Source organism: Phyllopteryx taeniolatus, chromosome 20 (assembly GCF_024500385.1).
Source record: "Phyllopteryx taeniolatus isolate TA_2022b chromosome 20, UOR_Ptae_1.2, whole genome shotgun sequence".
Lineage (NCBI taxonomy): Eukaryota > Metazoa > Chordata > Actinopteri > Syngnathiformes > Syngnathidae > Phyllopteryx > Phyllopteryx taeniolatus.
Genome location: NC_084521.1, coordinates 1611543 through 1627757, shown reverse-complemented (window position 1 = coordinate 1627757; position 16215 = coordinate 1611543). Strand labels below are relative to the sequence as shown.

The 16215-nt window shown below is 42.7% G+C and overlaps 1 protein-coding gene and 1 long non-coding RNA gene across 3 annotated transcripts; both read left to right on the top strand.

The window, feature by feature from the left end:
• The first annotated feature begins 561 nt into the window (after positions 1-561).
• On the top strand, positions 562-11296 carry LOC133470441 (serine/threonine-protein kinase H1-like). Of its 2 annotated transcripts, XM_061758848.1 has the most exons (4): positions 562-956; positions 2894-3369; positions 3731-3972; positions 10560-11296. In XM_061758848.1, the coding sequence occupies exons 1-4, from the start codon at positions 562-564 to the stop codon at positions 10824-10826; spliced, it is 1380 nt and encodes a 459-aa protein (XP_061614832.1). In that variant the 3' UTR covers positions 10827-11296. The 2 variants fall into 2 exon arrangements, with proteins under 2 accessions (XP_061614832.1, XP_061614830.1); XM_061758846.1 differs by lacking the exon at positions 562-956 and having other exon boundaries at positions 2802-3357.
• Positions 11297-11443: 147 nt separating this feature from the next.
• LOC133470427 (uncharacterized) lies at positions 11444-15935 on the top strand. Its single transcript, XR_009785975.1, has 3 exons — positions 11444-11703; positions 15000-15106; positions 15288-15935. It is a non-coding gene; the product is annotated as an uncharacterized LOC133470427 (long non-coding RNA).
• The last annotated feature ends 280 nt before the right edge of the window (positions 15936-16215 follow it).

The window sequence follows — 16215 nt, the reverse complement described above, 5'->3', positions numbered from 1 at the left end:
TACATGTATCAAAAATAGATACACATTATTGAAAGAAAATGAAACTAGTTAAATAAAATCATGTTACAATATGTAATAGTCATAATAATGTTGAATGAAATGAAAGCAATACAAATAAATTATAATAAATAAAGTACAATGTTTTCAATTAATTAGCCACAAATATTTTAATTAAATAAAAACTTTGCATTAAATAATAAAAAATAAAAAATGTGTAGAAAGTGATTTGAGATTTAGTTTAAACCGTCCAAAACTATATTATTATTATTATTATTATTATAAGACATTTATTAACCCGATTTAAGTGGAAATAAGCCCAAATTTGACATCTTTTATGGAAGACATTTTCCTGAAGAACAAAATTACAATTGTAAAGAAATCATTTTGAAATTGCTGCTTATTTGTTTTAGAAAGGCAGCACTGTTTATTTACAGTTTGCTGCGATTTCAGCTCCATTGTGTCCGTCCTCCACGTTGCCGCTTGGCCGCTTGAGTGCCGACAATGCCTTCAAAGCGCTTCCTGGGTTTTGTTTTGTTTTGCCGTTTGCGCGACACTTTCAGCATGAAGAAGCGCCAAACAGAGGGACACCTGCTCAGTGGGCCCGCCTTCACACGTGCGCCTCACGTCCAGCGCCTCGCCTGGCCTCACTTTAGTGCCACTGAGATGATGGGCTGCGGCACCAGCAAGGTGCTTCCGTCCCCAAAGAATATGGATAATCGTCCAAACAATAATAATAATCCGAAGAAGAAGAGCGACGTAAGCGTGGTGCAGTCACTGGTGGCCTTCACCAAAGAACGCAACAACCACAAGGAACCAAAGAAGAACAACTCTGGCTGGTTTTCCACGAAAAGCAAGACTCGAATTTCTACAGGACAAACGGTGATGAAAGATGAAAAGCAGCACGAGGAAAGAGGCGACACATATAAGGACAAGTTTGATGTTCGAGTCACTGCCAGGTAAGAAATTAGCAGCAAGATACACGTTTTAAAAGCTTCTTTTTAAACACTTAAAAAATAGATCTTTTTTACATTTTAAATTAATTAATTTATTCCAAAAATACTATTTCTAACACTACTATAATAACACTATGCTGTTGTCAGATCCTTAGCCAAAATCTTTAACGTTACGCTACTAATGCGAAGCCAGACGATTACAATGTATGCTATGTTAGCTTAGCATCTAGATTTGTTTTGTCACTGAAATGAATTCACCTCAAAAGCGCAATGCAGAACATTCTCCTTCTGCCTGATCACATTTCCCAACTGTAAGTAAGGGGGATGGTCAATTACTTCAAGATGTGATTAAACAACAACCAATTCACACGATTCTCAAGGATCAAGGCATCATGGATTGTTATGCCCATCACTAATTGCCTACACTCAAGACACAACAAAATTATAACAAATGAGTGTCTCATGCACACAATCTAATAATAAATGCACTTTTTCCCTGCTTTTTTCCCCATTAAGCAGCAAGTTGAAAAGAATATGCAAGAAGCTCTAGCGAGCGCTTTCTACTTTGTAAAGCGTGTCAACGTTTCCCAAATGACACGATAATCGCGAATTGCACGTCTTCCCTCGCCTTTGTAATGTTATCACAAAGAGTGAGAACATAAAGCTCGCCACCTGTGGAGCATCTCACTCTCATGGTGAAAGCAGTTTAAAAATGAGATAAGGCGTTTAAAAAAAGCAGTGTGATGTGTAAAAATAGAGCATGTGTAGGGGGAAATTGTTTACCAGGAGATACAATGGATGAGTTCACAGCAGCCTATCGGGGTGGAATGTTATATTCTAATTCAGATTTTTTTTGTTATGGTACAGAGATGTGGCAAAGATACTCGGTAAAAAAAAATTTTTTTTAAATAGACGTGTAATTCCACCCACCCATTTTCTATGCGGTGCACCCTCACTGCATGATAAGGCACATTCCTAAAAAGAAAAGATTTCAGCTGTGATCCACGATGAATGAAATATGTGTCACTGTTGGACTTGCAGCTTTTGCATATTATAATTTTTTGGGTGACTTTTACACTTGTTTGTATCATTTGTTTTCAGAAAAGGAGACAAACTGCTAATTTTATACATTCCTAAAAAGAAAATATATCAGCTTTAATATTAACAGTATTTGCATAGCTGTTACTGTTGCATTTGCCTGCATTGTTCATTTTTTTAAAAGAAGGCAAACGATTTATGGTGTGCTTTCCTAAGAAGAAACGATTTCAGCTGTTATCTATGATGAAATACTTGATACTTTTACATTTGTGCAAAAGGAGAGAAATTACTGATGTTACACTTTCCTAAAAAGAAAAGATTGCAGATTTGATGTATTAAATATCCGTTATTGTTGCACTTGTCTGTATCTTTAATGTTCTAAAATTAGTCAAGCTATTGATGTTGCGCAGTCTGAAGATGAACATATTTCCGCTATTATCGATGGTTAAATATTGTTACTGTTGCACTTGTCTGCGTACTTCGTTTCCGAAAAAGAAGATACATTAGTAATATTGCACTTTACTAAAAGGAAAAGATTTAAGCTTTCTTTTTTCTCTCATTAAATACACAAAATATCTCCCCTTACCGTACCGCAAAATGAACGAAATCGTGACCTGACAAACCATGGTACCTACCGACCTGTGATTTTTGTCGTACCGTTGCAGCCCTAATATTTTTTATTGTGGTTGTACTTACTGTAGCTTTAAAATTCCAGATTTGCAACGTTATTCTGGTGCCTGTTGGTTGAATTCCCTCCTACTTCACTGAACTTTCTTTGTCATGAGCGAAATTTTCCCCGTCACGCTGATAATGAGAGCGCAAGCAACCGCGCTCCAGATGTGCCGACAGATGCGCCCGCCGCGCTCCGACGACTCATCAGCGTTCCCATTCTGCCTGGTCAGATACCACATCAAGGCGCTGATCGGCCGCGGCAGCTTCAGCCGGGTGGTGCGCGCCGAGCACAGGACCAGTCGTCAACCCTTCGCCATCAAGCTGATGGAGGCGGAGGCCCCCCAGGCCCGGGAGGTGTGCGCGGCGGAGCTGGCGGTGCTGCGGCGCGTCCACCACCCCAACGTGGTCCGCCTAGTGGAGGTGTTCCAGGGTCTGAGGCGGGTCTACGTAGTTCTGGAGCTGGCTACGGGTGGGGAGCTTCTGGACCGGGTCATCAGCAGGGGGCGCTACACGGAGCGGGACGCCACCCGAGCCCTGCGCATGGTCCTGGCCGGGGTGGGCTACCTCCACTCGCTGGGTATCACCCACCGAGATCTGAAACCAGAGAATCTTCTTTACTACCACCCTGGCGTCGACTCCCGCCTGCTGGTGACCGACTTCGGACTGGCGACGTTTGGAGGCGCAGTGGCATCAGGTATAAGTGAGGGTAAGTTACATATGTTATAACTAAGTCTCAAGTCTTAACCTTCAAGTTTCTAGCAAGTCCCAAAGTACTGTGGCAAAAACCAAGCAAGTCAATTCGAGTCCCCAATAAATTTCAAGCAAGTCGAGTCAAGTCATGAGTCAAGTCATACAATCTTGCTCAGGCACAACATAGACTACTCACAACAAGTTAGGAATCGAAACTTTTGAATGTCCAGCAGTTTCAAAACAAAATAGATTTTTTTAAATGTAACCAGGAAAGACAAAGTCGAGTCTTTCAAAGGTTTTAGCCAAGCAAGTCCTTAAAGTGTCGACCTAAGTTTGACTCAAGTCATTTGACTCGAGTTCTACACCTTTGCCTTCAGGTGCCCAAAGTGCGGAATTTACCGGGACCAGCAGCACGTGGTCCTTAAGAACCACATGTGGAACCCCGGAGTACATGGCCCCAGAAGTGGTGTTGAGGAAACACTACTCCTGCGCCGTGGACATGTGGGCTGTGGGGGTGATCGCCTACATCCTACTGAGCGGGTCCATGCCCTTTGAGGACGACACCCGAACTCGGCTCTTCAGGTCCATCGTCAGAGGGAAGTACAGCTTCCGTGGAAACGTAAGTTACCCGTTCCAAAACTTTTCTTTGTTTGTGCTTGATTTTAGAGATATTACAAGATTTATTTTCATGTAACCAGTCATGCCCGGGGAGCCTTTTTGAGGGGGCACCACCGCAGTGGGTGTGAACCAGGAGGGATCCTCAAGGTATCCGGCTGAATTCTTAAACCAACTGCACAAAGAATCAGGTTTCCTTTCGATAGTCCATAGTTGTGAATCTTGGTCATAGTCCCAAAAAATGTTACCCATCCGTGGCTGTGACTTCCTTTGGCTGGAGTTTGTCACACCACCGACATTGGAGTATTCCCACAAGCAGCAGCAGAAAGCCTCCAAGCTCTTTGCGAGTGAAAATTGAAAAATGTACAGTGAGCATGTCGCAACAGAGGCATTCGCAACGTGTGTGTGTGTGTGTGTGTGTGCGTGTGTGTGTGTGTGTGTGTGTGTGTGAAGAACAGAACACGGATATGCTAAATTTAGTCCAATCTCCCGCCTGCTTCAGCTCTTGCGAGAAGGCAACAAAAGGGCACCGCGTGTGCTCCGGGAGCTGAGGCGGGTATTTTTAACAGCACAGCTCGGAGGTGAGATTGGGATTGTGCCTTCACGCTGAGTTTGGATTATTCACTGGCCTGTAATCTGACATTTTAGTCTGAGGCCTTGGAATGTTATCCCCAGGGTTTACCCTCATCCACCACCGACCACCGACGGAGCATATGCACAGAATACTTGGGCTTTACTTCAGATTTTCACACTGGCTTTTGCCACGCTTTATGTTTTGACGGCAATTTGTCGGTAAACGCTATTTGAAGCACTGGCCAACATTTTATTCCTAACAGTCTATTCTCTTCATTTTGTAGCATTTCTCTTGGCTACACTACTTCCAAAAGGTGGTTGTGGATGTTAGATTTTTTTTTTTTGTTCAATCAGATTTCAGCTAACATGCTAACTGCTAGCTTGTTAGCATATAACCCAGTTTCAATAGTATCTTACTACAGAGCATGGATGTAGGATGCTTATGGATCCATCAATCAACATGTGACAGGCTGCCAACATAGCATGCTAGCACGCTAAATGCTAGCATATTCACATTTGATGCAGTCTAATTAGCCTTTTGAAATTATATTTTACAACATGTCGTGACAGGGAATATTTATGAATACAGCACTTTGGCATGTGAACAGTTGTTATTTTAACAAAACATGCTGACATGCTAATTGCTAGCATGTTAGCATTTAACCCTGTCTCATGTAGTCTTTCAAAAACGTAGCCTCTTGTAGGTTCATGACGTTGAAGTAATGGATCTGATGGTTCGTACTTCAGTCAACACGCAAGACAGTACGGCATGTTTGCGGTTGGTATGCTAACATAGCATGCTAACATGGCTTGACGTAGAACGCTTATGGGTCTGCGCTGCCGTTTGGTGGATCGTCCACCAATCAACGCATGCCCAAGTGCGACTCTCGGCCCCCTTCTGATTGGTTGGCTGGTGTGTATGCGTGTGTACGTGTGTGTCCTGGGAGTTCAGCAGTGAGATGAAGGTGACTCAACTGGCACTTTTCCCGAAACCTCACACTCTGGGTTCCTGCATGTGTACTCCCTTGCAGTACTGCTAGCACACAATCACACATAAGTTACCACACACACACAAACACACTCCGCCTCGGTGCAACCGCCACTTGCCCGGGGGTATGCGCCACAGTGTCACACTGATGTGTTTACCCAGCAATGCGAGAGGGGAGGCGAGCAGAGGAGTGGGAGATGGATTGCAGGGGGATTTGGGAGGCCGGTGGGGGCCGCATGTACCGCAGGTAGGAATGGAAAGCCTTTGGAGCATTTATTCCACATTGTTGACATCCTGCTTAAGGTCCATGTACTAGTACGCCCTTTGTCCTCACTAGTAAGATGTTTTTTTCCCAATATTGCCTTCCACAACTCACATCTCTGCACAATAATAGAACTGTCGTAAAGCACTAAAGAATACATCCATCCATCCATTTTCCTGAGCCGCTTATCCTCACAAGGGAGTAAAAAAAGGGAGTGCTGGCGCCAATCCCAGCTATCGGGCAGGAGGCAGGGTACACCCTGAACTGGTTGCCAGCCAATCGCAGGGCACATACAAACAAACAACCATTCACACCTATGGGCAATTTAGAGTCTTCAATTAACCTACCATGCATGTTTTTGGGATGTGGGAGGAAACCAGAGCGCCCGGAGAAAACCCACGCAGGCACGGGGAGAACATGCAAACTCCACACAGGGGGGGGTCAGGGATTGAACCCCAGACCTCAGAACTGTGAGGCAGACGCTCTAACCAGTCGTCCACAGTGCCGCCTAAAGAATACAGAAGTTCCCATTTGCAAATTTGGTCAATTTCATATTTTTTCACAAATCAGTACTATTAGCCAGTCCCCACGTGGGTATTTTATTTTTTCCCAAATTATTGACCAATTTTAAGTTTTGAAAATGGCTTTCTCTGATGATGCAAAGTTAATGGCTCAACAAACATGCAGTTTTTTTTGGGGTGCTTTTCTGAAAAGTGATGATTTTGGAGATATGGGGTTTCCTTCCAACACCAACGTGACACCCATGTGATTCGTTAGCCCATCTATGGTGTTTTGCATTGTTTGTTAGCACTGAGCTAAACAGACGACTCGGAAGCATAGCTAAGAGGTTGATTTAAGTACACAATTTGTAATTCTCTGTAAACTTCAACTGGGAGTGTGCTGAATTGTCTTTCTAGTGAGGACAAAGCGCGTACTAGTACATGGACCTGAAACTGGATAGCAAGTACGTCAAATAAATGCTCGTGAGGCTTTCCAGTGAGGGAGAAAAAAAACAGGGCAGGAGGAAGAATGGGTGTTGCCCATGGTGGGTGCTTTTTGCACCTTCTCACTCAAGCTGTGTGCAGGATAGAATCACAGGCCCTCCACTGTGTGTGTGTGTGTGTGTGTGTGTGTGAGACAGATGTAAAGCTAAATAATTCCCTCCCACAAGATTCCCCCGACTCGATTGTGCCGCACGCTGTCGCCTGGATGACCCAAAGCAAACATCTGCAGCAAGGCAGCATGGGTGGGTTGGGTGGGAGGGGGGAAGAAAAATCCCCCAAGTGAAGGCAGGCTGCCCCCTAGCGAGTGCGGTGTGAACACACGTCTGCCGGCCGTGTGAATATTGTACATGACAGCACAATCTCTCCTGCATCCGCGTATTGATGTTTACATTCCAGGAGTTTAGCTGCGAGCCAATGAGCTTTTTCTTACTCTTTCCATTTGGTAGTCCTGGAAAGTGTTTTAGAGGAAGTGTTGCATTTTGGGTTTGGCACCAAACATGACATTTGGATACCAATCACCACTGCTAGTAATACAGGTTGACATCTGATTTTTTTGGAAGAGGATTGTGACTTTCTGTGGGTTTTTTTTTTATTATTATAATTTTACATTTAAGTTGCAACACAGTTGAGCAAAACATTTATTTCTTTATTTTTAATGCTGCTGAACAACTGAGCCTTTCTGGGTTGCTCCTTTTATCCCCAATCAAGACGCTCACCTGTTTGCAATCTTTTTTGCAGGCGTCAAATTCAAAATGAGAGAATATTTGCAAAAAAAAAAAAAACAACGACGTTCATCAGTTTGAACGAGAAATATATTGTCATTGTAGTTTATTCAATTGAGTATCGGTCGAAAGAATTTGCAAATCATTGTATTTTGGTTTTATTTACGTTTTACACAATGTCTCAACTTCAATGGAATTGTTTTTTTTTGGTGGGGTTTGTAAATTTCCCAGTTACAAATTGAAAATATATCTTGTATATCTTGATGCGTGTATAATTTATGAAACAATTAAGATAGTGAAATATATACTGTATATTGTTTTAATTTGTTATTTTATGCTTTTGTGAATTTGTTTTGCACTTTGACTACTTGGATGTTTTTTTTTTTTTTTTTTGGTAAGCATTTTCATGTGGCCACATTCCTAGCATGTGCATGTCATTTCGGTCAAGCAGACATCATTGAATTGCTCTACTTTTATTCTACCAGGAAGTCACATTTAGGGCTCTGAATTGAGTCGAAGAAAAGGCAGCGTCAGACTTATCGAACCCCTCGTGCGCTTTTGTCTAATTGTTGCTGTCCTGCTCCGGTCGGGATGGATCACAAAGAGGATGACGCTCCTTATTCGTGCAAGATGTAGCTTAATGAAGCAAGCGGGCCCTTAAGGTTTCCCCCTCGATGCCTTATCGGAGCTGCTTTCCGCTTCCTCCCCTGTGATGTATCGCTTGCTCTCTCCTTCCCTCTCTCCCTCCAAACACAATAAAGCTTTTGTTTATTTGAGCGCGAGGAGATAACCCTCCTGCAGGTGGCTGGCTTCCAGGGGAAACAACAACACTCGTCTTCTTTGTTGTGCCGCCGCCCTGATGGAGGAGACCAAAACTTTTAGTAGGCTTAGCTTCTTTTTGCCCATCCCAGCTCCCTGCGCCACACGGGAATGTGTGTGTGTGTGTGTGTGTGTTGTGTTGTGTTATAGTGTGTCCTAGAATGTGAAATTCTGGATATAAGATGGCTTATAAACCCTTCGGGATATATTTCAGACGTTTGTTTTAGTCACACCTTGTCCTGGTAAACTGGGGCTCTGCAAAATAATTTGCTAAATGTATCATTTTAAAAAGTGCTTACCTCCATACGGCAACTGGCACACAATAAACAAACAGAATAACACAAAGACTCCTCCCAACCTTAGCTGTGGCCAATTAAAAGCTAAGATATGGCTGTGACATATCATTACATAAATAATTCTGGCATGTATGTTTTTTTAAAACAAATGATGTATTTTGGAGAAAATAAATGCATCTTATGAAGAAGGTCCCTGACTCGAGTCTCAGAGACTTCTGCGTCCCGATACTTTGGGGCGCCCTCTCCTCAGGCCCGACTTTGCATCCTTTTGAGCTCTCCGCCATCGTCGATTTCACACTCGATTAAGCGTCATTATCGCATAAGAGGAGATGACGACTGAGACCTCCCCAAAGGCAAAAGAGACAGATTTGCATGCGCACGCTCTGTTGAAGCACGAGAGGATTGAGGAGCGGATTAAAGCTTTGAAGACATTGTTGGTTTTGTTTGGTGGTTTGTGGTTTAGTGCAAAAAAACAACAACAACAACAAAAAAACAAAACAACAGCAACACATCAGTCTACTTCAGTTGTCAGAAATCAGAGTTTTGGGTGAAACTGACCTATATTCTACAGATGACTACTAAATAACTGAAAAGTGTAGAAACAAACTTGTTTTTCTGGCGAAAGAGGGAAGTCTAGTCATTCTTTAGGTCGTTTCGGTGCTTATACGGTCACAGAAGAACACAATATTCGGTGCCTCTTGAAAGATCAGTCAAAATGCTTTTCAAACTGCTGGCAGTGAATGAGTTAAAAAATGAATAAAAAATGGGTTATTCTGAAAGGGGCTGTAACAGATTAATTGCAGATAAAGATTATTAATAAATGGAGTTTCGAGGTTGGTCATGGAACGAATTCAACGCGTAAATAAAGGTACGAGTGGAATTGCACTAATGAGGTCTCGTCTCCCGCCGGTGGTCACGACAAGAGGACTTCGTTGCAATACTTTGGAAGAAAGAGGCCGCCCTGATTAGTCAGGCTCGGGCCCGCTGACATCTGACTTCCCTTTGCACGTTAGTTCTGCTCGTTAGCCTCGTTAAGGCTCGCCCAGCCGCCGTCGTCGCACTTTGATGCGCCGCTTCAAGCGTTATTTGGGCTTTCAGAAGACTTTTAGCCTCTGTCGTCGGGCTTCTTTCCGTGCCCGCGTGCGTCCCGAAGGACTTTTTACTTTCGCCGAGCACAAAATGTGAGGATCTCTGTTGTATTTGTTCCTAGAAGAAGTTAGAAACTACTCAACTGACTCCCCTTAAACAATTGCGTTCAACACCAAAGGCCAGTTCGTCAAGGGCTCAACTTCAGCCCTGGCGCACACCAACTGCATTCCTCCTCTGGTACTTCGTCACAAGTTGTTGCGGACTGGCGAATTCTGATCATTACGTGGCGTCTGGGACAGCGACAAGTGCTTTCAACACAAGGAGACGTGGCAAGTGAGTGTCAGGTGTTAAAACTTGCACTCTTGTGGCAGCCCCTTACACACCTGTGTTACACCAAAGTAGGACTAGGCCATTGCAGCTTTGCCTATTCAGATAATGAGATGACATCGGAGCCATTGCCTGGGACAGGGAGAGTTCCCATCATCATGTTTGTTTTTTTGGGCAGTGAATTTTGATGAGGAGCCATATAAAAGTGAGAATATGTTCACTTTTCCTCGTTACTGTCCACTTGCATCGAGGCCAAGTGGCACATTTACCAACTATACCCAGCACATGGCGCTGCGCATTCAAGACTGGATTGAAACGGTTTGTCCTTACTCATCGGTCAGGGAGGTAGACGGATGTTTAGTCCTTGGCGGAGGTCTAGTTTTACACGTTTTTTTTGTGCTTCAGGGTTACAAATTACTGCCACCAGCAGGACCGGAGTGGAAATTGTCAGGCAATTATCATAAGTCGGCTTTTTTGCGTTCTCACCTTTATCCCGCCTCGTCTTCCACAGCCTTGGCCCTTCGTGTCCGATCCCGCCAAGGACTTCATCTGTGGTCTGCTGGAATTGGACCCGGACCGCCGTCTGAGTGCCGAGCAAGCCTCGCGTCACTCATGGATTCTCACCGCATCTTCCGCGCGAAACCTCCAGCGATCCATCTCCCGGAACTTGCGGCAGCGGGAGTCCCGGAATTCTTCGCGTTGTAAAGGCAGGACGACGAACTCGGCGGCGGATGTCCGTTCGGTATCCAAACGTCCTGCTCGAGCGATGGATCGGTGAGAGGGAACATTTGGTCGGAAGCCCCCTTTCACGCTACATTTCTCAAAAAATCGGCACATCAGAAGTGTAACAGTCGAGCTGGAATTTATTTGCCAGTGGCCGAAGCGGGACTTGCATATTGGTATAAGAAGAGGACGTCAGAGACGGAGACAATCACTGACCACAACATTAGGTACACCTGTGCCAACTACATGCTCCTCAATGTAATTCATGTCTTGACCATTGTGTTTTTCGTTTGAAGTGGTGTACAACCGCAACGCCGCATTAAAGTGCCAATATTCTGCATAAATGCGATGCTTAATTGTGTTTGGTGACTCGCTTGAGGACACATTTGACCCTTAAATCGGAATTATCGGAGGCTTGATAACAGCCGATCATTATCTGCCCTCTCTCTCTGACCTGGGATCAATGTTCCTGGAGGCGAAGCAACCAAAGACTGTTTCTTTTTCTTTGTTTAATTTAAATAAACATCAGTCATGCTGCTCTTCTGTACAATAAATCTTTTTGTTTCGTCTCTATCTCACCGCTCCCACAATATTTGACAAGCTGCATTCATTATTTTTTTTTTCCTCCATTCAGGCTGCACAATAAAATTCCGCCCACCGACTGATAAAGGACGACAGAATGGAGTCACAGGCAATCGCAGAAAGCGCCATTTTTTTGTATTCTTTTCTTTAGCGTTTCCTTTTGATGATGATAATTCCATTTCTGGGGCCGCCATTATCTTTTTGAGAGCGTCCCCTTTTGTGAGTCGCAGCTGCCGTGTGGGTTGTCAAGTGGGCTCGCCTGCTCGAATCCTCCAGAACTGCGCTTCACAAACTGCGGGTCCGCCAGCCGTACTTCGGAGGTCTGCAAAATCACGCAGTGGCGCCTTGAGGTACCAGTTCAATTTGTTCCGTGACCACGCTCTTAACTTAAAACACTTCAAATATTTTTGTAATGGTTTTTTTGACAAGGAGAATAGCACTCTATAAGATTGTACTTTATAAAAACATACAATAATACCATAAAAGAAAGAGAATGTAACGAACTAAACAGTTTGTGCATCATGATTAATTCATTGTGGCTCCTTCTGGTGTGTGCAACTTGGACCACCGGGGGCAGTATATTACAGCCATCCAGACAAAAACGAAGAGTTTCACAACGACTGTAAGTGACTTGGCAATGTAAGTTGTTTTATGCAGAGGATAAAGAATATCTGAGTGACTGCGAGTATCGTTACATTGTCAGTTTACATTTAACATTTGTGTTCAAATTAGGGATGCAATGATTAATCGACAACTAATCGATTATCAAATTAATTGATAACCATTGTTTGATATTCGATTAATCCTTTAGAGACCTTGTTTAATTTTAAATTGTCCAAATCCTCGGGATCCTCTCATCAGTAAATATTCATAATTCTATTTATTATTGTTATTATAATAAAGCAGACAGTTTTTGTTTTTAATCGAAATAAGACCTTTTTAAAGATCTGGTTTTATTTTGGAAAACAGTGTTTGACATTTTCTGACAGATGTTACGGACCAAACCAGTAACTGAAGAAAAATCTGTTTGTTTGAGCATTTTCTGCACTGTCAATTTGAAGGGGAAAACATTTATTTGGTTCATTGATTAAATGAAAAAAAAGTATTGACAGATTATTCAATAATTAAAATAATCGTCAATTGCAGCCCGAGTTCCGACATCCGTTGCTTCAAGCGTTATATAACCACCACATACAGTACATGCTATTCGTTAGCATCTCATCTGTTTTAAATACACGACATGTAGTTGTCTTTGTTTTATGTTTAGTTTGACAGTAAACTTCAACTGGGCGTGGCCTTAAACAACTTGAAGACTCTTTTTTTTTAGAATTGTTCACTATTTGCCAAGTTTCTGCTTGTTGTGGCGACTGGGATAGGTTCCAGCTCACCCGTGAACCTAATGAGGATAAACAGTACAGACAATGAATGGATGAGTTTGTTATCATAACATTTCTTTTAACTGACTTTGAACTTTTTTTTCTCCAAAAATAGGCAACTTGTTGATTTCTGTAGCATTTATGGGTACACATGGTACTAGTATGTTTAATGGACGTCAGGATTATGAAGGGGGCCCTGGAAGATTGTGAACCCGTGCTTCAGAGGGAAAAAAAACGTCCATTAGCCAAACCTCAGCCGCTGGCCTCCTGCACCGCTAAGATTTGCTCTGCAAAAGAAAAGGCGAAAGAAAAGAAGCTCGCTCCTCCATGGCTAACATGTCCTCCAAACTCATTTAGCTCGCTGGCGCTGGGTCAATACGCTTTAATGTCGGTTACAGTCCTCGGCGAGGACCCGAAATTAAGGAAGCCTAGCAAAGATGAGAAGCGCAGGTGTGTTTATATGTGTGCATCTCAGCAGAAAACTGCACATTTTCTTTCATAATGCAGAACAATAGTACAGAATTGTAAGCCACTGTAACATTGTGCATTAACACTGCGCTTAAAAAACTGGCGGTAAAATACCTTAAGTAATGATTCCATTCAAATGTATTGTACAATACAAGTTTTATGAAAACTATACATCAGTTAATGTTTGAAAACAAACTGTTGTGAAGGATTAAATGCAAATGTACTTAAAACTTAAATACAACTGTACTGTACTTAACATATTTACCGGATGAAAAAAGCAAAAAAACAAAGTTTAGGCGACAATATGCACAGTTTGAACATTTAATTCCATGATTATTTTGTCTACCACTAGAGAGAGCCCGCGTACCACACTTTGAAAATCACTGCCTTATATTTTTTGTTTAAACTATAAATATACACTTACATTTCATATCATATCATATCATAGATAAACATAAACTATGATCGCAAAACACTTTAGTATTATTTCAAACTCAATTTACAAGATTACCTTTCAAAATAAATGGCTTACAGGGAATTTGATTTGCGATTTGATTCTGCAAAGACTCTCTTGTGACTTCTTACAACCCAGGCTAAACACAGAGGAGCTCCACCTCCACATACAAATCTTGTCTACCGCTCGAGAAATATCACTTCAACATAGTTCCATGAAAACAATGTGCCATGTTTTTTGTTTACTTTCAATGGAATAAGTCTGTGTATATACTGTAAGTACGTGCTTACTAGTAAAAGCAGAAGTTCGGGTGTATGTTTCCCTCTTACAAAACAGATCTTGAACTTTTATCAAATTAAATTGGGCCTGGGGTAGGCATTTATAATGAAAACAGAGGATTATTTGTTCTGCATTATTCCTGGAGATTAATTGGGTTGCTTTTGAAAGTCATATTTTTCTCATGTGAGCCCCAGGGAATTGGCAATGAGGGTTGTTTATGTTTGCAAGATGCTTATTCCATTATTACTACTTGTGAATGTGCCTACTAAATGTGAGGTACTGTACATCGGGTGATACATTGTTTTTTGTTTTTTTTTACTTTTGGGAACATTGGTTTGAAACCCACGAAACATTTTGAAGTAATAATGGTTAAAAAATAATTAGTTAAAAAAAGTTGATCCCATAAACCGGTGGCAGGAAAGTGATTGACTGCTGTTAATTTGAACTGAGAACAGTGACAAAAACCTACAACATGCAAAACTGCAGCTTACTGAGGAGCTGAGACATCCCCATGTATATGCATGTGTCTGTGTTATACTGCCCCCAGGTGGCCAAGGCGCACACACTAGAAGGCGCAGCACAATGTGCATTGAATTGAAGCAAAACATGTGGCAAAAACGGTTTAATTCTTTACATTCAGTTACTTATGTCATTACTCTATGTTTTACAGCATACAGTATTATAGATTTATTATAGATACTATTTTTCTTATTAAAATCCGCATTACAAAATGTTTGAGGGGTGGGCAGAATGAATGAAAGGCATTTGCATTCATTTTAATGGGGCAAGATGATTTTATTTAAGCACGGTCACAGAACGAATTCAACTTGTATCTCAAGGCCTCACTGCATGTCTGAATTTCCATCACGTCTATTTTTGAAGCAACTCGCCTGTTGAAATGTAAATTGCGGCCGGCGTTCCGTCTCGCTTTGTAGCAATTTCTCTCACGTAGCATCTTCTTTTCGACTAACACTTCACACATTCAATAAGAAGAGAGAAGGTTGAAGCCGTGTAGACTGCCTTGTCGATTGCTTGACTTTGGTGAAATGACACAGAAGGGTTTGTTTAGTCGTAGAGCCATCCGAGGTTTTGCCGCCAGGAAGTACGTGTGATGGTGAAAAGGCTCCTCCACGCGCCTTCGTGTTCATCTCCAACCGGCTGGCTAAGGCAGCTGAGGTAAGTGGCTCTTATTCCTCCCGTGCGAGCCCACCACTCTCCACTAGATCAAACATTTGTGAGGCGCTCAGGGTGCAGATTATCTACCTCGGGCAGCAATTACAAATCCACTCCAGCTAATGAACGTAGAAAGAAAAGAACAAAACTATTTACCTTTTTTTTCTTATGTGTTTTGCCGCAGAGGCGCCTGGTTCGATACTTTCCTCATTGAGGATGCGGCTGGAGTCAAGTGTGTCATTATTCTTCGGTGGCAGGTGTTGTCATTGAGACCGTCGCCCGCTTCCCGCCAGTTGTTGTCACCGCTCACAAAATTTCCTGCTGTCGTTTCCTCGAGGTCCTCCGGGCTCAGGCCGGTGATATGCATGCAGCATTTGTCACGGCTTCTTTCTATGGACAGAAGTATTTGCGCGCACCTCTTAATCGATTAATCGGCTAATCGGAGGTCGGACGGCACATTTTAGCTGTCCATTAATCTTAATCAGATATTTTTTTGCGACCAATCGCAAAAGAATCGTTTGGGAAGCTCCTTTCCGACATCCGATGTAGATTTATTAAAAAGATCACAAATCGATAACACAAGACAGATGTGCATTTTATTCCTCATCTATGTGGCATTTTATGGCTTTATTGTAATTGGGGCATCACCCCAAAAAAGCCATTAAAAACTGTCAAATATCAAAGGGGGTGAATGATACAATAATCATCATACAGTGTACCATGACAGTTGCCCTCATAGAATTTGATGTTAATATAATCAGCACTTCTTATTGAGTGGGGAGAGGGGTAATGACTTCATCAGGGTCATGGGGTTAACCCTCTGACAATAAAGATGGAAACCACAGGTCATAAATGTCTCCTTTTTACTTTTGACACAAGCAGTATTGTTGTTCTCCCTCATGATTGCGTTCTGCATACAATAACATAATCACCTTCCCCATTGCACCTGCGAGCGTCTATGCCTTCTCGTCAAAACTCGCCCACCGTGTTGACAACTGAACCGGAACTGGCGTCAAGAATGCCCGTGAAGCGGGTCGGCGGGTGCGGGAACCCCGCCACGCAGGCGACACGGCATGCTCGTTCGATCCTCGGGCCTCCGGCGGTTCCTCCGT

Bases quoted from the DNA above. Each gene is read 5' to 3' on its own strand.
- LOC133470441 (XM_061758848.1), top strand. From the start codon at position 562: ATGAAGAAGCGCCAAACAGAGGGACACCTGCTCAGTGGGCCCGCCTTC. The intron at 957-2,893 runs GTAAGAAATTAG...CTGCCTGGTCAG, and splicing joins GATGTTCGAGTCACTGCCAG to ATACCACATCAAGGCGCTGA. The intron at 3,973-10,559 runs GTAAGTTACCCG...CGTCTTCCACAG, and splicing joins AGTACAGCTTCCGTGGAAAC to CCTTGGCCCTTCGTGTCCGA.